At 39.6% G+C, this 23,692-nt stretch overlaps 2 protein-coding genes across 6 annotated transcripts in view; one reads left to right on the top strand and one right to left on the bottom strand.

Annotated features, from left to right (window-relative positions):
- Positions 1–6,295, top strand: part of STAG1 (STAG1 cohesin complex component) — a 418,952-nt gene extending 412,657 nt beyond the window's left edge. For all 3 annotated transcript variants that reach the window (XM_045791826.2, XM_045791827.2, XM_045791829.2), the window contains 4 exons: positions 1,923–2,033; positions 2,582–2,696; positions 4,113–4,193; positions 4,280–6,295. In XM_045791826.2, the coding sequence (XP_045647782.1) occupies positions 1,923–2,033; positions 2,582–2,696; positions 4,113–4,193; positions 4,280–4,303 (331 nt within the window). In that variant the 3' untranslated portion in view covers positions 4,304–6,295. The remainder of the gene's footprint in view (positions 1–1,922; positions 2,034–2,581; positions 2,697–4,112; positions 4,194–4,279) is intronic.
- A 5,152-nt stretch (positions 6,296–11,447) lies between these two features.
- The window catches only part of PCCB (propionyl-CoA carboxylase subunit beta), a 103,822-nt gene continuing 91,577 nt past the window's right edge, over positions 11,448–23,692 (bottom strand). For all 3 annotated transcript variants that reach the window (XM_045791830.2, XM_087870217.1, XM_045791831.2), the window contains 5 exons: positions 15,114–15,221; positions 14,757–14,857; positions 14,254–14,352; positions 12,793–12,892; positions 11,448–11,766 (listed from right to left, as the gene is read on the bottom strand). In XM_045791830.2, coding sequence (XP_045647786.1) covers positions 11,645–11,766; positions 12,793–12,892; positions 14,254–14,352; positions 14,757–14,857; positions 15,114–15,221 — 530 coding nt within the window. In that variant the 3' untranslated portion in view covers positions 11,448–11,644. The remainder of the gene's footprint in view (positions 11,767–12,792; positions 12,893–14,253; positions 14,353–14,756; positions 14,858–15,113; positions 15,222–23,692) is intronic.

Below are 23,692 nucleotides of genomic sequence, written 5' to 3'. Positions count from 1 at the left end.
TGGGCAGGTCTGTTTCTTCTCAGGGACTTGTGAAAAAGACATGCAGTTTACTTCTTGGAAAGAAAGCCTAATACAGGAGTCTGTGCTAAGGTTGTTACTAGTCTGAACACCAAATATATAGACTACTCCTTTTATTGTCCATTTAATTAATAGTACTTTGTCTTGGTCAAGTTTATATTTTAAACTGTTATGGATTAAGATATTTGTCAAGATATTTGATAAATTCTGAGAACAGTTGCCTTTTTTCTAAGAGAGAATTGAAGCTTTACCTTTTTCCACACTAGTAATTAATACGTTTTCTAATACCAGGGCCCCAAAAATTTTGGAAAAGGCAGGATGATGGTATGACTTTTGCTATAAAAAAAATCTTAACTTTATTTTCCATTCAACTTTGAAGATGTCCTAGCTCCTTGTGTTTTCTGTCCATATTGGGGTAATGCTGTGACTTACTCTGATGGATGAGAGAATTCTCAGTTGAACTCAACAAATTTAGCAGGTTGAAAATGGAAAGAGGCAGTGTTAGAATTATTCGGATCCTGGGTTTTCATAAAGCATCTTTGCCCAGAGGATCTGCCTTTCTTCAAAGCTAAAAGGATAATCGTTGTCAGCCACTGGATAACATAATTCGTAGAGAATAGCTTGCCTTATGACCAGTATTCCCACCCCGCTTCCTAGAGGGTGAATTCTTCCTAACTTGAGCAGCCTGCCTTACTTCCCTGACTTTACCAATTGTTAGTTCCTCCCCTCTGTGGTCTACTTTTCCCTGCTATAGGTTTATCAGTTTACTCAAGGTGGTAGCCCCACATGATATAAAGACAGCTGCTCAGAGAGAACTTCACGTGACAGATGTTATCTACTAAAAACCATTAAGATTTACATCCTGTAAAATCCCCAAGAGGCATGTTTATGCAAGTGTCCATGTGCCAGTAAGTGTACAGGGCAGGTGAAAATTTAGCCTGGCATGCACCTGACTCCAAATCTCTTCAGAAGGACTGAGAAAAAATGTGTTAATACCTTTCCTTGTTCAACTCTGGAGAGCTCTGAGCCACAAGACCAGCATCATTTCTGCCCCTTAGGGTACTGGCTGTCCTAGTAGGAACACTTGTGAGCAGGGCAGCAGCTGGATACAGAGGTCTCAGAAGCGCTCTTGTTTGGCAGAGATTTGGGGAATGAAGCTGATAAATTAAGCACCTGTAGGGGAGGGAAAGGTTTTACACAGCCCCCTTAGGATCCCTGACTGGGTCTGAAAATTTAAACAGACAGATCCAAGAGGAGAAAAGCGTACACATTTTATTGAATTCTTTACATGTACATGGGAGCTTTTATCATAGAATGAAGACCTGAAGAAGTTACCAAAGCAGGGAGCTTTTATACCTTTTAGACAAAGAATAAATTTGTGAAGAATTGACAAGACAAAGGGATTTGGACTAGGAATAGTCCGACTGAGACTATGTAGTCCATACCTTCCTTAATTAAGAAGATAAGGGTTAGTTTAACAAGGTGTGTTTGCAGATTCCTCTGGTGTCATCTCTGGGTTGATAAGAGTCTGTCTCTCATAAAATGAGAATTTATTTCCTGTCTTTAGGCAGAAAAGGAGCTTTTTCTTTGTTCACTTCTTAAATGCCTTCAGCTTAAAATAACCTTTATCTCAGGCAGTATTTTGGGGTAACATACTTTGGGTTTTTTTATACCTAACAACCAACCACAGCCAAAATCCCTTGGAGACTTAGGCATCTCTTTGGGTAACTTACTGCCATTTCTGCAAAGGTAGATCCTTCAATAATGATCTGTCTCACCTTTGACTGTAAAACTAGCTAATTCCCCATACATGGGGATTAGGCCAGCCAACTATGGCCTTCTTAGCATGGGACTGATTAGCTAAATTCATCTTTTGCCACAAAATGAATAATGTATTCTCTTAGTCCTCAGATGCAGATCTCTTGGTTAGGCCAACCAAAATTAGAAGATTTAAATCGGAAGGACAGAACAGGAATGAACTACATGAAAGTGAGAACTGGAGTAAGGCATGCCGTGTAAGTGTTACATCAGGTATCACAAGAACATAATGACTATGTGATGCTGTTCATTTTGTGAAATGACGGCTTTCCTCTGACATTTGGTCTCAGAAGAGGAGTTAAGATTCAGGATATGCAGTGCAATGTAGGATAGAAATAGAGGGTGTGGGCTTTTGAGGCTTTCACCATTTAAATCCCAGTGCTGCCACTTGCCAGCTACGTGGACTTGGGCAAGCTCTAAAACCTCGGTGCCTCAGGTTCTTCATTTGTAAATTTGGTGTAATACTACCAATCACATAGAATTTTGTGGGAATTGATACATAGCTAAATAAATGTTAACTGCTATTTTTGCATTTAAATTATACTTCCTTTTGATCAATTGAGATGAAATCTTAAATAAAACAAATAAATATCCTTAAAGAGTTCAGGATCATAATTTGTGCAGCCTATGGGTTGTAACTGGAACTTGTGCTCTCATTGGTTAGAAGACCTACTGTAAGAAAGAGCCAGGACTCCAAATTCGATGAGTCTGAACAACTATCTGATCATGCTTTTTTCCTTATCAGTCGGGGCCTAATGGAGGAAGATGCTGAGCCCATTTTTGAAGATGTGATGATGTCATCCCGGAGCCAGTTAGAAGATATGAATGAAGAATTTGAAGACACCATGGTTATTGATCTGGTAAGGAAATTTCGATACATTTTTTTCTGTTAAAATACGTGAAAGTGTTGGTGTAAAATGATGCTCTTGTTTTCAGAACCCCATGGGAAGGAGAGAGAGGTGTGAAGGTTGTAAACATAGCAGCAGGTAGGACCAGTGTAACGCTTAGCACATTTGGATGAGCTTGTGTTTTTCAAGCCTGCTTTCCAAGCTGTCAGATTTTAAATTCTGGCAGTAACAGGAACTGGTTCCGTATTACCTTCTTGAGAAGGGGCTCACACGAGATCTGTCTCTCAGTATAGTGTGTACGTTTGGTCTCTTAAATTAACTTGGAGTCTGATGATATATAGTGTTCCAGCATAGCAACCAAACACAGAATATGGACCATATTTGTTCAGTGTGAAAAAAACATCTTTGAAGTAAGGAAACCTGAATATGGACTAGGTATAGATGATATTAAGAAATTATTGACTATCAGAGATAGTAATGCATAGTGGTTATGTTGTTTTTTTAAATTTCCATTCCTTTTCTGTCCAAAATGTACTTCTACATTTTGAAGTAGTTATAGGTGAATTGACATAGAAAAGAAAAAGACAGGAGACTCAATGAAACAAGATTGGCCAAAGGCTTGACAGTTGCTAAAGCTAGGTGATGGGTACATGGGAGTTCATCGAACTACTCTATGTATTTGCTAGGGCTGCTATACAAGTACCACGTGACTGGTCGCTTAAACAATAGAAATTTGCTCACATTTCTGGAGGCTCGAAGTCTGAGATCGTGGTATCAGGGAGATTGATTTCATTCTAAGGCTTCTCTCCTTGACTTGCAGATAGTCCTCTTCTCCCTTTGCCTTCATAGGATCTTTCCTGTGTGTCTCCTCCTTTTATAAGGGTATGAATCAGATTAGAATCCACCCATATGACCTCATTTTACCTCAATTATTACCTCTTTATAGGTCCGGTGTCCAAATAACACTCACATTCTGAGGTACTGGGGTCTAGGTCTTCAATATATGAATTTGGGGGGATGTAATTTAGCCCATAACATTCTGCTTTGTAGGTTTTGAATTTTCCATAATGAAACATTTCTAAGAGTGTAAAGGAGATCATGTCACTCCAGTCTCTACCCCTCATCAGTAGCTTTCCATCTACCTGCTTTTGGGAATTTAGGAATCAATTTTATAATTATTCCATGATTCAAAGGCATGTTCTGTGTTTATAGGCCCCAAAATTAATTATATGCATTTATTTACCTATTCAGTTTATTCATTGTAGTTTGAAATCCTTTTTTTTAAAAAATGTATACTCCATGTAAAAGCCACATTATTTTCCTTTCAAAATTTGATCCTCAACAGCTCTATTTTGTGATACCATCAGAAATATTAGCTGCTTACCATCTTAATGTATCTCAGGAAAACATTTTGGCTTCTCTTTCCAGCCCCCATCAAGAAATCGGCGAGAGAGAGCTGAGCTGAGGCCAGATTTCTTTGATTCTGCAGCTATCATAGAAGACGATTCAGTAAATGTTAAATTATTACTGCATTTTATTTATAGTTTCTGGGTCTTGTTTACTCACCAAGTTAATTGTGTTTCTCATTTTTCTAGGGATTTGGAATGCCTATGTTCTGAAGTCTGAAGAAAATTTACAAATCTGGAACTCTATTATTTAGAGCTAGAGGCCTATATACTGTGATAGCTTGTATGGGGGAAAAAACACTTTTGATGTGATCTGATTTGTTTTTTAATCAAATGATTGAGGTCAATCCCTTTTTGCAGTGACAGAAGAGGAGCATGTAAATTACCCAAGAGAATGTTGGTGAATGTCACCTCAGAAAGACTGACCTGAAAAATCATTTGTGTCCTAATATTGGACTTATCCCAATACAGATGTGTGTGTTTTTCTGGAGGGAGGAAAAAATTTTAAATTTTTAAAACAGCTGTCAAGATAAACACTGTTATACACCTGTTTTATGAAAACTCAGCATTGAGTAAAAAAAAAAAATATTTTTAACTTTATTTTCCTGTTGTACAATTTAAAAACCGTTTTAACATTTTGCCTTTTTATGTTTTAAAAGCTAACCATTTTTATTAAACCTATGAGTAAGCAGCTCATCCTAATTGCCGAAGAGTGTTTTGGAGCTCACTGGATTTGGTTGACCTTGTGGAATACAGAAATACGGAGGAGCAGAATATTGACAAGCTAAGATGAAATTCTGACAGTGCATCTCTGCCAAAAACCACACACCCTCTGTGGATATGGATTCCCAGATTTTATATACTCTTGAATAAAAAGGTTTATTTTTATTTATAAGGGGGCATAAAATAAGAAATGTCCATGCAGCCATTTTCCAACAGATGCTGTACACCATTCATTTTATATAGAATAGGGAGATTCAAATACAGTACATTTTCTATTGGTATTTGTTCTGTGCATTTTTAGCAACTTCTACCAGCAAATAAAGTATTCTCAGAAAAACAAGAATGGTTCTCAAGTTATCGGTTTGCTGTTTTTACTACTTATTTCATGCCCTGCCAAATTCAAGTTACATAGACTTCCGTTTTCTTAAAAAGATAATCATGAAGAACTTCTTTGCAATTCAAAAGTAATTTTGAGTGTAACATAACTGTGTCTACTTCCCATGCACTTAATACCTTATGCGCTAATTTTGTGAATTAAGTTTACCAATTATAGAAGTATGTGCTGCATAGAAGTCTGTGCTTAGAGGGTGAAGTTCCTAAGCTTACCTTGAAATACAGCTACATTTCAGTGTTAAATGTGCATATTAATTATTTTGGGGAAAGAAATTATGAATCTTCAGGACATCCTTCAATGGTTTAGAGTTACATTCTGCTTAGACTTTTATGACTTGCTGCTATTATTTTAAAAAGCCCACTTAGTTTCTACCTTTCTGATTTTTTAAAGTAAGCCTCAATTCCAAACCAATCCATCCACAGCTGTTTGTGGGCTGGTTTTTAAAGTAGCTGCAACAGAATCATGAGGCTTTCCCTTCTCTACCAAAAATGAAAAGCATTTTTTTACTAATCTGTGCACCCAATGATTGTTTTTTTGGGGAAAGCAAATGGATTATTCATTCTTTTAGTAAACACAAAACTGAGATTTTTCTCAATATTTGTACAGTTCTGAAAAAACCTGGTCACCAAAAATGTTGTATCTGCTAATTTAGCAATTCCTGGGCTCCAGTTAGAGGGGCTGGGGTCTCACTTTCTTCCAGAAATGTGGGCCTCACTGTACATGAAGGGGCAGGAATAACTGGACTGTCAGCCACTGCCAGCCCTGCCAACGGTTCTGGCCAAGGAGGAAGCTGGGAGGTGCCCTGGCACATGCACAGAGTGATCCTTTGCTTGACAGTCTCATGTGGAAAACAGATGCTGACTTAGAATTGTAGACTACCGTGCAACAACAACAAAAAGGCTTAATATCTACTCCAATGGGTTTGCAGTTGAGTTTGAAGTCAATCGAATTTTTGTATTTTCAGTGTCTCCTTGATTGGTTTTGCTAGTAATTCTGTAAATTGTACATTTGCAATATGAGGTTTTTTTCCTTTTGTACAATTTGAAACTGATGCTTCACCTTTCCTTTAATAAACTATTCAAAATCAGGCTTGTGGTAGTCATCCTATTCTTACTAGGTAAAGTTTTAAAGAGTTGATTTTCCTGCTTTTGAGAGTTTGCTCAAGTTTGCTCATTCTGATAATTTGTTAACAGTGAATTTTGTTTTGTTTTTAAGGAAATTTAGGACTAGTTCGTTTATTTTCTTTCATTCCCTGGATTTCCCTGGAGAAATTGTCTGTCTGTGGTTCAAGAGGTCTCTTGTAGTCTGAGTTTTCAAGGAGGCATTCAGGGTTTGTAGCCTGGATCCTTCTGCCTGAGATCCAGCCCCTAGGCTTTTATGCATGATTGCCCCCTAACAGCAGCCCTTTAAAGATCACTTGGCTTCTACAGGGCCATACGAGAGTTTCTCTTGACATTGGTACCAGATATCAATCAAAAACTCATGCCCTACACTTTATGGTCCTGGACTTGTTCTCTGGGCTGTGTTCATTACATGGCCTAAGATGTCTGTGCAGAAAGGCAGGGATGCGAGGGCTAAACAGCAGAGGAACTCTCCAGGCAGCCAAGGAGGCAGATAATAAGGAAGGGTCTCTGTGGCAGCTCATCTTTGGAATTATAAGCTTATGAGACTAGACCAGAGTTTTACCCAGTGTGACTCTACCTTGGGACAGACTTGAAACCTCCCAGATGTGACTTGACTGTGACTCTCTATTTGGCCCTGCTTCCAGAAAAGAATCCATCGAACAAGGAACAGTGTCTTCATGGAAAATAAAGGCTTAGTGCCCCCACCTCAGGCTTTTGATACCAAAGCACACTCAGGTAAGGTTCCATCCATACCCTCCTAAGTGCCTTGCTCTGTTGGGGTCTTTATGTATCACTTTTTGTAGCCAAATGCTCTACTACTGAGCTACACCCTCATACATCACTTTTTGAAGGACAGCTTTGTGCTCCCAAGGACACAAAGGAGGCATTACTCACCATCCAAGAGAGTAGGTACATGGTCAGAACCTCCCTACTGTGGCTGCCACATCTACCCAAATGTGCTTGCTAGTCTCCACAGAGGCCCCAAACGGAGGGTTTGCCCATTAAGTGCCCATAGCTCCTGTTTGGAGTGGTGGTGGTTCCATGCCCACAGAGATGCAACAGCATGAGGACCAGTGGTTCTCCTTAAAAAAATAAAGCCACAGCATATCTGTCAAACAGGTGAAGTTTAAGCTGGTTCAACAACTCCATTAAAAGTTATAATTCGGTGTATGGGTGAGTGTCCTTCACAGGCTTCTCTGGGCAGACCATATCTAAAGCACCAGCAGCAGCCAAGGATCAGTGCATTCAGAGGCCGAGAACTCACTGAGGAGACCAAGACATGGTGTGAAGAGAAGCTGGAAGAGCTTTTCATGAACATAAGCAACTGGAAGGCTGTATTGTGAATGTGCTCCCCATTATTCTAACAACTCAAAAAGAGGACTGACAGGTCATCATGCATGAGGTAGGAAAACTTTCCAAATTTAGTAGCTCTTTGGGTTGAGACAATCCTAGTGGAGCCAGCCATGACCTTTCTCACGCTACCCTTAGGAGTTCATCTCAAGTATTTCATCAGTTGAGAAGCAGTGCTCTGAATGGTTAGAATCAGGCTTAGAGTTCAGACAAATCTATCTGGGTTCAAATCACAGCTTCACCACTCTAGCTGTGTGGCTCAGGAAGAATGGGTTAAGGCAAGAGGAACAGGGGCATGTCCAGTAGGATACTCGCAGTACTTCTTAAACTTCACCTCAATTCTCACCATATTACCTGCTCTCAGTCTAAAGACACACTTACCACTGCTCTGCTCAGTAAACCCAAGTTCTCTGGCTGCAAGGCTCCAGGGTTTTTTTAACTCCTAGGGAGAGAATACCAGTTGGGAAAGGCATTGCTAAACAGCAGCCACTGGAGAATACTCTGCCACCATTCTCAAGGCATTTTGTCATCCATAGATGCTGGTCTACTTGCAAGGTCTTGCAGCTTTGTGTTTCCTTGGCCACCAGTCTTGGTTTATTGGATGGGATTTCCCCACCATCTCTACTCCAAGGCTTCCCAGAAGCCTCTTGCTTTATTGGGCTGCCTCCTCTACCTCTTAGAGCAGGCCCTCAGTGTTCAGATTTCAAAACCTGGTAAAACACATCTTGGACCCCCCTTCCTCAAAAAGGAAAAAAAATACACACAAGCTTGTATATGATGTATTATTTTTAAATGGACTATAGTAGCAGTAATCCTCCAATTAATCCAAATCCTGGGTTAGCTGACCCCAGCAACCGGACTAGCCAAGCCATTTCAAGCTATTGAGCCACATGCTAACCAACCTGATAAGAGGCCTCTAAAAGCCCAGGAGTCAGCCATCACTCCTTTCCCATGGTTTATAATCTTTCTGCTGGTACCAAACAAACAGGAGTATAAAGAACCTCTGGCCAGTCTCTACTCCCTAGAAACTTACCATCTACTTATGAAGATAAAAATATCTATACAGAAAAAAAAAATATGCATGATCAGATGCTTAACACACCTGCAATAAGCAAAATCAGTTCAAGCTTGCAGGTCAAGATGAACCAAGTCAGGTCTTTTCTTGATCATAAGCAAATTGGAGGTATTCAACAAGAGGGTGTTCCAAGGGGGAACTGATGGGGCTGTAGGCTTAAACTCACTTGGCAAGCAAGGGAGGGACACAGAACCTTCTGTGTGGACTAAAGACTTTGGAAAGCAGGGTACTATGCACTGGAAGTGCTAGAGCAGAAGAATGCAACAAAATCTGGACCTGGAATTAGACTATTAGCTCAGAACAAGATTTCTGGATTTAAGGGTAGGCCACAGAGAAACACCAGTGGGGAGACCTGCACTTAGAGCCTGACTAGAATGGGAGATTCCCAATCACCTGGAAAGGGAAGAGAAACATTAAAACAAAACAAAAAACTCCAGAGGCATAAGATTGGCTACCTGGAATGATGGGGTCGCTGGCAGATATGGGAAAAGTAGATAAGACAATCACATACTGATTTAGCTCAAGTTGAGCTTGAAATGATAGAACATTCAAGCTCCTTTGGAGCTAAGGATCTGGGACAAGGGAAAGTCATCAGTGGTGGGAAGACCCAGGGCTCTCACCACAGAGAAAAGCACACCCCATGGGGCACTCTGAAATAGCACTCTATAGTTGACCTTTATGCTGAAACCACTTAAAATCTCCATTTCTAATATAATAGTTAATGCTTTACATACTCAGCAAAATAAAACAAAGATGGGGGGAACTAAAATTGTCCACAAACATAAAAAAGGACTCTCTTTCAAATTGACAGCATAAATATAAATAACTTGACTATGTGCCTTCAGTTTAAAGACAGAAGAACTAAAGAGAGTCTTGAACTTTGAAAGTTCTCAAACTTTCGTATTTAGTGTAAGATTGAGCAAATGAGTAAATTATATTGAAGATAATGGGACCCAGTTTTACCACTGTGAGGTAAGAAATACATAAATATAGAATAGGGGAAAGCAAAGAAGAACCTGTATGTGGGATTGGGATTAAAAGTTCCAGTATGAACTCATGATTTTAAACAGATATATAATAAATGTATAACATATATACATGTTCCTCATATACCTTTATATTCACAAATTTGTATATTTCCTAGTCAGCTGAAAATACCTAGAAGCAGTGACACCCCAGCATCAATGTGAACATCTGCCAATTTTAGCTTCTAAATGACCTCTAAAAGAAACCAGGACTCGGGAGAAATCACTGAATCCAGGGCTGGGCAAGGAAAATAGAAGATGAGCCTGGTACATTATTCTGTGTCAAAAAAATAAAGAAGTGGGCCAAAAATTAATTACTGGGACATATCAAAAGGATCAAAGAGCCAGCTTTAAAGAAGCTCCCGTTGAAATTTTAAGTGTCAATAACACCTTAAATTTTAAAAGTTTTTTTCTTGTTTGATATATTCATTCACTAAAATAAACATTTGTGAAACACCTACTACATACCAAACAGATTTCAACTATAATATATGCTTCCCAATCTCATCTCTTGGGGGTATAGTAGGGATGGCTTAGGGGGAAAACGTAACGAACTAGTATAATGTGTGTTTGAAAATCTGACAGGGATTGATAGCATAGTAAGAAAAGTTATTTCAGGAAAAAATGTTTTTAAAAAAAGTCAATGAGTCTAAACAGATACTGAAAATATTAGAAAAGAAAGCTCTTCCAGGAGACTAACGACTAACAAATGCAGACATAATGACTGGGTTAGAAATGCAACATTTTAGAATCAACACAGAATAGCTGATTGAGGCAAGAATCATCAATGGATACTAAAAGTACTGGATGAAAGTTTGTTGCCAGGCTTAAAGAATGTCCCCAGATCAGTTATTAATTACAAAGAAAAAATGGTAACCCTTGCAGCCACCACCGTAACCAAGTGGTGAGTCAATTTCATCAATAATGGAAAAAACTAGCATAATGTGCTTCCCAATGTGATACAGAGAAAGAACATTCTCGTGCATAACTCTTACCTAGATCCGAACATCTGGAAACAGACAAACCCAAATTGAGGGACATTCTACAAAATAACTGGCAATCACTCTTCCAAAATGTCAGTGTAATAAAAGACTGTCAGACAATGAGCCTTGGTTCCTAGGAAATAAACACTGATGTTTGGTGGTGCAGGGGGATAAAGTGCCATGATTCTGCAAATTACTCTCAAATGGGTCAATAAAAATAATAAGTAATAATTACATATTTATGGAAGAGATGTACCAAATGTAGAAAATTAACTGGATAATCTAGGTGAAAGGTATACAAATACCACTCTTGCAATGTTTCTATAGATTTGAAAATTTCCAAACTAAAGTTTAAAATTGAGAACATATTTCTGAAAAGCACCTGATACAGAGTCCTACAGCGTACTGAGCATCTGTTTTGCAAGATACAATCGCACACATATCATTTAATCCTCAACAATTCCTAGAAGAATTAAGGGCACATTATTAAATATTATTTAAAAGTAAGCCTAAGCAGGTAAGTACTTTGCCCTAAAAGCTGCTTATCTCACCTACAGAGAAAAAAATTCTGGGGAACAAGGAAAAAAAATACACAGAGGTATCAAAGGTCAGCTCTAAGTGACAATACTGTTCCCTTGATTTTTCAGATTTCTACCATAAAAAAATGAGATTTGCTCAAAAAATACCAGTTAAAACCAATTTTTAATAAAGCAAATAATTTTACAGTAAGGCATAAATGAAATCTTCCTAGAAATTAATAAACAGCCATTTCAAGTAATTACTGGTATTTAGATTTCCGGGTATCATGATTGCCAAAGGCAGGGATGGGTATGAATGGCCAGGCAGTAATTGGCTCCTGGTTTACTATCCTTTGATTCGTTTACAATGGAATATTTGCATGTTTCCTCCAAGGGCGCTGTACCTTCTTGCTGGCCAAGACATCCAGGTCACAGCAGATTCGGGCTCGTGTAGAAGAAGGCTGGATGATGTCATCCACAAATCCTGGTGAAGCACAGAAAAGGAAGCAGATCACCTGCATCCCCAGATAACGCCACCCCCCAATCTGTGTTCAGCCTAGGCACCATCTCTGGGGCCCACTGTGAGCAGGACCCAAGTTACTATAAGAGGGCATGGGCCCTGTGAACCTTCCCCTGCATTCTGAGAGCAGCCCTGTTCCTCTGGCAGGGCCCCAACTTTTGCACGTGGCAAGAAAAGGAAATCTGATCCCCTTCCTGCCAAAATGAAGTCAACAGGAAATAAAAATTAAGAAAACACATTTGTATTTTCAAAAATCACTACACTTCCTCCTATCCCTGTAACATAAGTCCCTCTGCTAGGTGATTTCACCACTCCTCCCATCAAGGATTCCGTTTCCTCACGTGGCCTTGTGACTTGCTTTGGCCAACAGAATGTGGCAAAAGTGACACTGTGCAATTTCCAAACATAGGTCTCAAGGTGCCTTGCAGCCTCCCCTCCCACCTTCTTGCTGCCCTCAGGACACCACCAAGTACAGAGCAGCCTCCTTAAGAATAAGAAACCATGTGCAGAGAGTCTAGCAGACAGCCAACACCAGCCACGTAAGTGAAGCCATCTTGGACGATCCAACCCTGAACTACCAATTCACGATCTTTGCATGACTGATCCCAGGCAAGACCAGCAGAAGACCCATCTACCTGAGCCCAGACCAAACTGATGAACCTCAGAAACATGAGGAAAAAGGAAAAAAAAAAAAAAAAGTTAATTGTTTAAGCCACTCTGTTTTAGAGTGGGTTTTTACACAGTACTTAGGTAACTGGAACAACACTGTAAGAAATTCAGCCATTTCAGCAATGTTGTTTTGATCCTGGTTACCAAAGCAGCGTATAGACCGTCCTTAAGTGACGACTGCCCAGGGACAATCCCACCCCTCACTCATCTCCATATTCAACTGTAAGGGCAAAGGGCAGTTATATGAGACTTTGTGGAGTAAAAGAATGAGCAAGTGACCCAGCAAATGACCAACACTGCCCTCCCCACCACAGTTCCCACCTCTCACTGCAGCAGGAAAGGGGTTGGCAAACTTCTCGATATACTCTGCCCGAGCAGCTTCCACATTCTCGTGCCCTTTGAAGATGATCTCCACAGCACCCTGTCATGAGAGTAGTTAATGAACTTAATTGGCAGTCCCAACCTGGGCAGACCTCCCTCAACTCACTATCACAGTGTGTGGTTGTGAACTTCATGGTAAATCGAAGTGCCCTGGAGAGAAGTGCCAGGGCAAAGACGTATGCACTGTTGGAGTCAACCATTATGATTCCAGGGGCTACGTGATGGGGCGTTCAGCTGTGGCCCCGATCACAGGCAGCCCCAGCAAAGCCAGGAGCTTGCGTCCCCAAATTCCATCCTACTCCATCCACTTGCATCTATCCTTCTTTGAGGCCAAGATGTTTGTCCTGTTTTCCACCATTAGATCCATGGTCTCCTGCATCAAGGGAAGTAAAATGCTGTTCTCCTTTTTTCTTATCCTGAGTACACAGTTCAGTGGCCACAGGCAGACAGACTGAACTGCAAATGTAGAAGCTCAGAGGACTAAAAGATTAGCCCTGACCTCAGAACCCCTAAAAGTCAGCTATGGGGAGAGTCAAGGGAGTTATCTGGTACAATCCCAGTAGCTGTTTGGAAGCAGGAAAGGAGTGGGGACCAGGCTAAGCAACAGGAAGTACAGTAGTCCCCACTCTGCAGTTTCAGTTACCCAGGATCAAGCCCACTCTAGAAGAAGACAGATGAACCTCCTGACATCGGTGCCTATGTTCTTCACCTCACTCCATCTTATCGTCTCACATCACAAGAAGAGTGAGTACAAGAGATTTTGAGAGACCATATTCACACGTTTATTACAGTATATTGTTATAATCATTCTGTTCTATTGTTAATTTCTTACTATGCCTAGTTTATAAATTAAACTTTATCATAAGTACATAAGTATGTACATGAAAAAACAGCATATATAGTGTTCCGTATTATCCTGGTTTCAGGCCTTTACTGGGGGTGTTGGAGTGCACCCCCTATGGATAAGGGGGGCACTGCTATACCTTGCCCAGAGTCACCAGGGGTCAGAACTACAGTTCAGTTTCTATGACTAAAAAGAATGGCTCTAGGGCACCCCCTCCAAAGAAATGAGATGGAGTTACAGGGAATGTCCAATCCTCCCAAAAGCTAGCTCGTTCGACTCAACCCTTTCCCCTTTACTGATAATCTCAAAACCCCCTCAGGCCCTCCCACCCCAAGCACGATGATACCAGCATGTGCCTCAAGTGAGAGCTCAGGACAACAGCCAGAGCTGGCCCTGGGGCTCAAGGTGGGAGACTTTCCAAGGCCTAGGCCCCAACTCCCTAGAATCCTGGCCCATCCGAGGAGTTCTAGGCTCTCTCCAACATTTCCCACCTATGAGCTCCTACAGGGAGAGTGCAGTACCTGGACCCAGGCAAAGGGAAAGCTAGAGGCCCTCACCTTTGCTCCCATGACAGCAATCTCTGCTGTAGGCCAGGCATAGTTGATGTCACCACAAAGATGCTTGGAGCTCATGACATCATAGGCACCACCATACGCCTAGAACAGACACAAATGCTAAACGTTAGAGCCTGAATCAAACAGATCATGTCCCTGAAACATCCCAGGAAGCCAAGTGAAATGAGGACAAAAAGAAGAGCCCTCCTGGGCTACTGAAGGCCCAATGTCTCTGAGGCTGGGAAGCCAGAGCAGAGAATACCTGGACACAACCCAGAGGCCTTTCACAGTTAATGTTCACTGTCTTTCCTGGCTTTTTCTTACTGATGCTTTCAGTTCCCAGACATGACCACTGCCACATCTGCTGGGTGTGTCCACAGGGCTATAAAAATGCTGCCCTCAAAAGATCTTTTTAAGGGTGAGCAAGGTGTACTCCTCTTCCCAGCCCTCCAAACATGGCCATGCTACTAGGAGTGGGCTTGCAGCCTCCGATACAAGTTCCTCACCTTCCTGGTGATGACTGTGACTTTGGGTACAGTTGCCTCAGCAAATGCGTAGAGAAGCTTGGCACCATGCCGGATGATGCCCCCGTATTCCTGTGCTGTGCCTAGGTCACAAGGAAGAGTTACTAGATACAAAAGTCCTCACAAGGTTTGACTGCCACTCTCAGCTATGAGGACTTCCCCTGCTCCCCAAAGGGCTAGGAGAGAGCCACCCCCACCCCATAGCCCCATCTTCCAGACACCTAGAATACAGAGATGTCACAAATCCTTAGAGAATTTTGCAAGAAAACCTCCAAATAAAGTGGGTGCCTTACTGGGCAAAACCACCTCTACTAGCCCCCACTTCTGTCAATGACTTACCAGGCAGAAAGCCAGGGACATCAACGAAAGTGATGAGTGGAATATTGAACGCATCACAGAATCGGACAAAACGAGCCCCTTTCACGGATGAATTAATATCCAAACATCCTAGAATGAGAGAGATTATCCATGCTGAGCTTCTGGGCAATTTCCAGTTCTACCCATATGGGAATGTGCCCTCAGCAACCATCCAGACCTGATTTTTATGGAGGCATCAAAGTTTCCTCATCAGGGAATGTAAAGGGGAACCCTTAACACTCCAGGAGAACACACCTGACACTTGCCAAAGAGGGTTCAGGAGTGGCCTCAGCTCTGAGGGCACAGGCTCTCTTGCTGGGAGCACAGCCTATTGCAAGCAGCGAGACTCTGCCTCATAAGCTGAAGGACTGCTGCCACCTGAGCTACAGCCTGACTTGCCCCCATGGAACCAGTAGTGGGAGGTATCGTTCAAGGGCTGCTCTTAGAGACTCCCTGTAGCTTGGAATCAGATCTGCCTTCACCAGTTATACCTATGGGCCTTGGGAATTTACTTTACCTTTCTGAGCCTGAGATTCCTCACCTGCAAAGTTGGGATGTTACTACCTCCCACCAAAGTTGTAAGGATTAAAGGGGATGGTATCTGTAAAGTGGCACAGAGTAAGAGCTCAGTTACTAGTGTATCTCCTCTCCTAGAATAGTTCCCAACATACTGTATGGAGCCACATTACCCTGATGCCAAAACAAGACAAGGACATCTTAAGAGAAGAACACCGACCAAAATCCCTCATGAACATAGATGCAAAAATTCCTGATATTACCAATCAAATCCAGCAATATATAAAAACACGAATGCATCCTGACCAAATGAGGTTTATCCCAAGAAGTCAAGGTTGATCTAACATGTGAAAACCAATGAAATTATACTAAATAGAGGACAAAAATCATATAGTCTTCTCAAAAGATATAAAGAAAGATCTGACAACATTCAGTATTCAATCGTAACTCAAAACTAGCAGTGGGGCACTGGGGTGGTTCAGTTGATTAAGCATCTGACTCTTGGTTTCAGCTGAGGTCATGACCTCCGGGGTGATGAGATCAAGCCTGGTGTTGAGATGAGTCTGAGCACAGAGTTTGCTTGAGATTCTCTCTCTTCCTCTCCCTCTGCCCCTCCCCCTGCTCACACACACACTATGTCTCTCTAAAATAAATACATAAATCTTAAAAAAAACAAATAAAACAAAACTAGCAGTAACCTAGGAGTACAGTGGAATTTTCATAATCTGATAGAGTATCTACAAAAAACAAACAAAAAAACCTTCTACACTCATGGATCAAAAGAATGGATAAATTCCCAAAGTGATCTATACCAGTGCTGGCCAAAATAACTTTCTGTGAATATTTCCTGACTGTACTATTCGACATAGGTAGCCACTAAAGCTATTAGGCACTTGAAATACAGCTACAACAACCAAGAAACTTGGTTTTCTAATTGTATTCCATTTTAATTACATACTATTAAATATTAATAATGATTAATTGATATTAATATATACTATATATTATAAAATAGCGTGATATAATTAGATAAAATAAATGACTAAAAATATAATATGTTATAATATAGTTACAATAAATTAATTACATACTACTAAATATTACTATATACTATTTAATTTTCTTAGATTTAAAGTTTACTAAGCTAGCATACTGAACAGACCTATATTTTCAAGCAATTACTATCAAAATCATAGGCATTCTCTTATAGAAATTGATAAGCAGATTCTAAAATTCATACGGTAATACAAAGAAGACAGAATAGTTAAAACATTTTTTTTTTTAATTGGAAGACTTACACTAGTTGACTCTTTAAGACTTACTTACAAAGCACAGTTTCTCAACCTCAGCACTATCAACATTTTGGACTGGATAATTCTTTGTTGTCGGGGTTTGTCTTGTGTGTATAGGATGTCGAGCAGCACCTCTGGCCTCCACCCACTAGATGCCAGTAGCACCCACTCCCCTCAGAATCCACACCTATGACAGCCAAAAATGTTTCCAACATTGTAAGATGCCCCCAGGATCCTGATAGTGCCCCAAGTTGAGAACCACTGAGAACTAAAAGCTGCAATAATCAGAGCAATAAGGCACAGGCAAAAAGGTAGACAAAATGACAACGAAACAGGATAGATTGTGAAGAAATAGAACCACACAACTGACTTTAGACCAGGCACCAAAACAATTTAAAAGGAAGGAAGTCTCTTAACAAATGATGAAACAATTATCTGTATTTAAAAAACAAACACACACACACACACAAACATGAAATTAGACTGTTTCACTCTATAAACTATATAGAAAAATCAATTCAAAATAGATCACAGACCTTAATATAAAACCCAGATTTACAAAACTAGGTAATAATACAAGACTATCTTTGCAACCTTGTAGTAGGCAAAGATTTCTTGGACACAAAAGCTCTAATCATAAAGAAAAAACATTCATAAATGGGGCTTCATCAGATGTTTAAAATAATGTGAGTCAAAAGACACCATTAATTTATTGAATAAATAAGTCACTAATCAAAAAAATATTTGCAAAACACATATCTGACAAAGGACTCATGTCCAAAATATATAAAGAATGCTAGAAATTATGAAAAAGAAACAACAAAGAAAACAAAAACAACAAAGAAAAGAAAAAATAGGCAAAACTTCCCTCTTGCTAAATGCATTTTCTGAGATGACAGAAATGTTCTACATCTTGTTTTGGATGGTGATAACAAGGTCGTGTACAATTGTCAAACTGTCAAGACCTATCAAAATGAGCATTTGAAAGCTGTATATTTTATTGTGTGTAAATTATAACTCGATAAAAGAAAAATGTTTTAAATCTCCCTTCCTTCCCCTCTATTCAAAAATCTATGTTAATGATCTGAAATAAAGAATCTGCGTGATAAGTCCCAGGAAAAAAAAAAAAAAATTCTAAATTAAGAAACTGCAAAAAGCACCCAGAGGCTATACTCAAAATCAAACTGAAAAGAACGATGAGCACTGACAGCCCAAACAAGATGTAATCATTGGGGAAATGAACACAAATGGAAAACCTGTAGCCCTGAGCTACACGGGCTCCATGTCCAGAGGCCCGGTCTTAGCATCTTAGGCCTAGTACCCGGGCTATACAGAGAGCCTGGCACCCAAACAGTGCCAAGGAACCATGGCTAATTCCTACAAGAAAAAATGAGAACCAAAACAAAGCTCCCTAACTAAGCCTCTGAAGAGGCCTTCTAGTAACAGGGAATGAATAAGTCAATAAAACAAGTTTTCTTCAAAAAAGCAGTAACCTACTGAACTTCCACATCTTGCCACTCCATAAACATCACAAAGAATTTTTAAGCCTAGAAAAAGAGAAGTCAAGGAACCACAATGGAATCAAGTGTTCAGGCTCCAGCCAGAGCTGGGGAGGGCCCCTGCGATAGACATCCTGGCTATTTACAGAGAAATTTCCAGGACAAGCAAAGCACTTTCTTAAAAAGTGAGCCTATGAAAGTCAAACTGTACCTGCCTAGGTAGTCACGGGATGAGAAAGATCTTAAAGCAGACATAAGAAAACATATGAGGTCCATGCCAGGGAACGACACAGCTAAAAGGAGAAACTAAAGGAACGTATGAACAGTTATGAACTTATTGGAGGAACAAAATGTAATTTTCAATATGTGTGAATTCCTGACTTTAAAAACTTTTTCTAAACAACAAAATGGTGGAGTGGGTAGCTCCAAGCTCCTTTCCTCCAACAGAAACATAACAAAACAGGCAGAAACTCTGGAATAAGTGAAGGTTTACAACAACCAAAAGAAAGTCAAATCAAGAAAAAAGGCAACTTAAGGGGTGCCCGGGGTGCTCAGGCAGTAGAGCATCAGACTCCTGATCTCAGGGTCCTGAGTTCGAGCCCCATGATGGGCGTGGTGCCTACTTAAAAAAAGAAAAGAGAAGAAAGAAAAAAGAAAAAGGCAACTTAAAAATAGTAGGAAAGCCTTGTTGGCATTCTTAATTATACTTGCCCCACACTCTCCCTAGTTCTAAAGGGAAGAAAGAAGACCTCAGTCACAAATTATCACATAGGTCTGTTCTAACTTGTCTGAAAGACTGACTTTCATCTCTGTTTTACCTAACTTGGAACTCACCCAGGCCAGAAAAGTGGCTGACATTGCTCAAAAACAAAGGAACAACCTGCAGATATCTGGGTCAAAAGATTATTCTTCAGATCACCTAAGGCCTAGGAGGGGGAAAAAAAACAACAACAGAGAATTTCTTTGGGAAATCAGGACACTCAAGAACACCTGTGTATACAGGGGACTTCAGAAAGACACAGATATGCCTAGAACCAGATGCATGCTCAGAAAAGACCTGACAAAAGAAAATTAGAAAATATATTAAGATGAATGAAAATGAAAACACATTACAAAACCAATAACCTAAGAAGACCTTAATGGTTAACCTTGGGCTGATCCCTAAGTTCAGTTTAAGTCTGGCTAAGTGTTGAAGGACAGCCCCAGCATACAGCCAATTCTCAAAGACTAGGAGAGGTATTTTCTTGTTTGTCTGTTTTAGCACCTGGTGTTCAAGGCTATTTCTGTCAAAACGCCAGTTGGATACAAGCTAACGAAAAGAAACTTCAGTGACCACATACAGCAAGGAATACAGTCTGCAAATATAATCAGGAAAAGTCACTACACAAATGGACTATTACACATTCAATGATCAACAACAAAACCTAGAAAAGGAAAATATGATTTCCAGAGTTACTACATTATAATACTCAAATGTCTAGTTTTCCAACAAAAAAAAAAAACAAGGCTTACAAAGAAACAGGAAAACAGCCACTCAAATGAACAAAATAAATTGACAGAATCTGTCCCTGAAGAAGCCCAGACACTGAACTTACTAAAGACTTTTTTGTTTGTTTAAAATGTATTTATTTATTTGACAGAGAGAGAGAGCGCGCACACAAGCAGGGGGAGTGGCAAGCAGAGGGAGAGGGAGAAGCAGGCTCCCTGGGGAGCAGGGAGCCTGATGCAGGGCTCAATCCCAGGACCCTGGGATCATCACCTAAGCCGAAGAAATTCTCAAGACTTAACCAACTGAGCCACCCAGGCACCCCAACACTTTTTTTTTTTTAAAGATTTTATTTATTTGAGAGAAAGAGAAACAGAACACACGAGAGCACAAGTTGGGGGGGGCAGAAGGAGCAGGAAAAGCAGGCTCCCCACAGAGCAGGGACCCCGGGATCATGACCTGAGCAAAAGGCAGACGCCTAACCAACTAAGCTACCCAGATGCCCCTAGACAAAGACTTTAACTGTCTTAAATATGGTCAAAGAGATAAAGAAAATATGAACAAAGAAATTTAAAAATCAGGAAAACAATGTATGAACAAAATGAGAATATAATATCAAAAAGAAAGAAATCATAAAAAGGAATCAAACAAATTCTGGGGCTGAAAACTACTATAACTGAAATAAAAAAAATTCACTACAGGGGTTCAATAACAGATCTGATAAAACAGAAGAAAGGATCAGGAAACCTGAAGATAATTTAAATTATCCAGTCTAAGCAAAAAGAAAAGAAAAAATGAAGTGAATAGAAACTAAGAGACCTGTGAAATACCATCATTTGAACCAACATATGCAGCAAGGCAATACCAGAGGGAGGAGAAAGAGAAAAAAAGGACAGAGATTATTTGAAGAAATAATGTCCAAAAACTTCCCAAATTTGATGTAAGACATGAAGTGACAAATCCAAGAAACTAAGTAGGATAAACACAAACAGACCCCCCACTGAGCCACATTATCATCAAATTACTAAAAGATAAAGAAAGAGTCTTGAAAGTAGCAAGACAGAAGTGACTCACCATATACAAGAGATCCTCAGTAAGATCACCAATTGATTTCTGAGTAGAAAAACCATGGAAGCCAAGGGACAATGGGATCACTTAGAGCACTGAAAGAATAAAACTGTCAACCAAGAACTCCATGTTTGGCAAACAGTCCTTGAAAAGTGAGGGAAAAATTAAGACATTCCAAGATCAAAGTTGAAGAGTTCATTACCACTAGGGCTGCCCTACAAAAAATGTTAACAGGAATCCTTCAGGTTGAAATGAAAAAAATACTAGATAGTACCACACAACTGTATGAAGAAATAAAGATCTCTAGTAAAGGTAACTACATGGGGAAATGTAGAAGCCAATATTGTATTTTTGATTATGTAATACCATTTTTTTACTTCTTATGTGATTTAAAAAACAAATGCATCCCAGAACCTTTTACTGGTGAATTCTACAAAACATTTAAGAAATTATACCAATTCTCTACAATCTCTCCCAGAAGACAGAATCAGAGGGAATACTTCCTAATTCATTCTATGAGGCCAGCATTACACTATTACCAAAACCAGACAAAGACATTACAAGAAAACTACAGACCAATGTCTCTCATGACCATAGACGTAAGAATCCTCAACAAAATATTACCAAATCAAATCCAGCAATGTTATAAAAATAATTATATAGCACTTCCATGTGGGATTTATCACAGGCAGGCAGGTTCAACATTTGAAAATCAATTCATGTAATCCATTGCATCAATAAGCTAAAGAAGAAAAATCACATGAACATATCAGTAGACACAGAAAAAGTATTCACAAAATCTAACACTCACTCATGATTTAAAAAAACAACAACAACCCTCTGTAAACTAGGAATACAAGGGCAACTTCTCAACTTGATAAAGAACATCTAACAAAAAATCTACAGCTAACATCATACATAATGGTGAAAAACTAGAAGCTTTCCCATTAAGATCAGGTACAAGGCAAAAATGTCGCCTCTCACCACTACTTTTCAAAAGTGTACTGCAAGTCCTAGCTAATTCAATAAAACAAGAAATATACAAAAGGTACACAGACTGGGAAGGAAGAAATCAAACTGTCTTTGTTCACAGATAACATAATAATCTATGTAGAAAATCCCAAAGAATTGGCAAAAACACTTCTGAAACTAATAAGCAATTATAACAAGGCTGCGGGATACAAAGCTAATATACAGGGGCGCCTGGGTGGCACAGTGGTTAAGCGTCTGCCTTCGGCTCAGGGCGTGATCCCGGCGTTCTGGGATCGAGCCCCACATCAGGCTCCTCCGCTGGGAGCCTGCTTCTTCCTCTCCCAATCCCCCTGCTTGTGTTCCCTCTCTCACTGGCTGTCTCTATCTCTGTCAAATAAATAAACAAAATCTTTAAAAAAAAAAAAAAAAAACCCAAAGCTAATATACAAAAGTTAATCACTTTCCTATATACCAGTAGTGAATTTGAAACTAAGAACACAATACCATTTACATAAGTACCCACTACCCAAAAAAGAAATACATAGGCATAAATCTAACGAAACACATTATAAGATCTATATGAGGAAAACTACACAACTCTGATGAACAAAATGGAAGAATTAAATAAATGGAGACATATTCCATGTTTATGGATAGGCAGACTCAATATCGTCAAGAGGCCAGGTATTTCCAATTGATCTCTAGATTTAACACAATCCCAATTCCAATCAAAATCCCAACAAGTTATTTTGTGGATGTTGACAGACTAATTCTAAAGAGTATATTGAGGGGCAAAAACCCCAGAACAGCCAACACAATACTGAAGAACAAAATAAAACTGAAGGATTTAAACCTAACTGCAAGACTTACTAAAAAGCTACAGTAATCAAGATGTGTGGTACTGGTGAAAGAATAAACAAATAGATCAATGGAACAGAACAGAGAAACCAGAAATAGACCCACATAAATACAATCAACTGGCCTTTGGCAATAAATAAATAAATAAATAAATAAATAAATAAATAAATAAATAAATAAATAAAATAACAAAGGCAATACAATGGAAGAAAGATCATCTTTTCAACAAATAGTGCTAGAACAACTGGATGTCCGCAAGCAAAAAAATTAGACACAGACCTTACACTTTTCATGAAAATTAACTCAAAATGGATCCAGAGACCTGAATGTAAAACACAAAACTTTAAAAAGCCTAGAAGATAACATAGGAGAAAAACAAATAACCTTGGGTTTGGTGGTATCTTTCTAGATACACTACCAAAGGCAGGATCTATGAAAAAAAATTGATAAGCTAACCTCATTATAATTAAAAACTTCTGCTCCAGAGAAATGGGAAGATAACCACAGTCTAGGAGAAAATATTTGCAAAATATACACATGGTAAAGGAACTGCTACCTAACATATAAAAAGAGCTCTTAAAACTCAACAATAAGAAAACAGATTTAAAAATGAGCTAAAGATAAAAGGGGGGGTGGCACTAAAGATCTGAACAGACACCTCACGAAGGAAACAAAAACATAGAAATGGCAAATAAGCACATGATAAGATGCTCTGCATCATGTCCTCAGGGAAATGCGAATTAAAATGAGATACCACTGCACATCTATGAAGATGGCCAAAATCCAGAACCCTGGCTGGTAAGACCAAATCCTGGTGAAGACGTAGAACGACAGAAACTCCTGGCCTGTCAGTGTACATTCATCGGTTGT

Source organism: Ursus americanus, chromosome 20 (assembly GCF_024610735.1).
Source record: "Ursus americanus isolate L20-20 chromosome 20, mUrsAme1.1.p, whole genome shotgun sequence".
In the NCBI taxonomy this organism is placed as follows: domain Eukaryota; kingdom Metazoa; phylum Chordata; class Mammalia; order Carnivora; family Ursidae; genus Ursus; species Ursus americanus.
The sequence above is the reverse complement of the archived record's forward strand: the minus strand, read 5'-3'. Positions and strand labels throughout refer to the sequence as shown.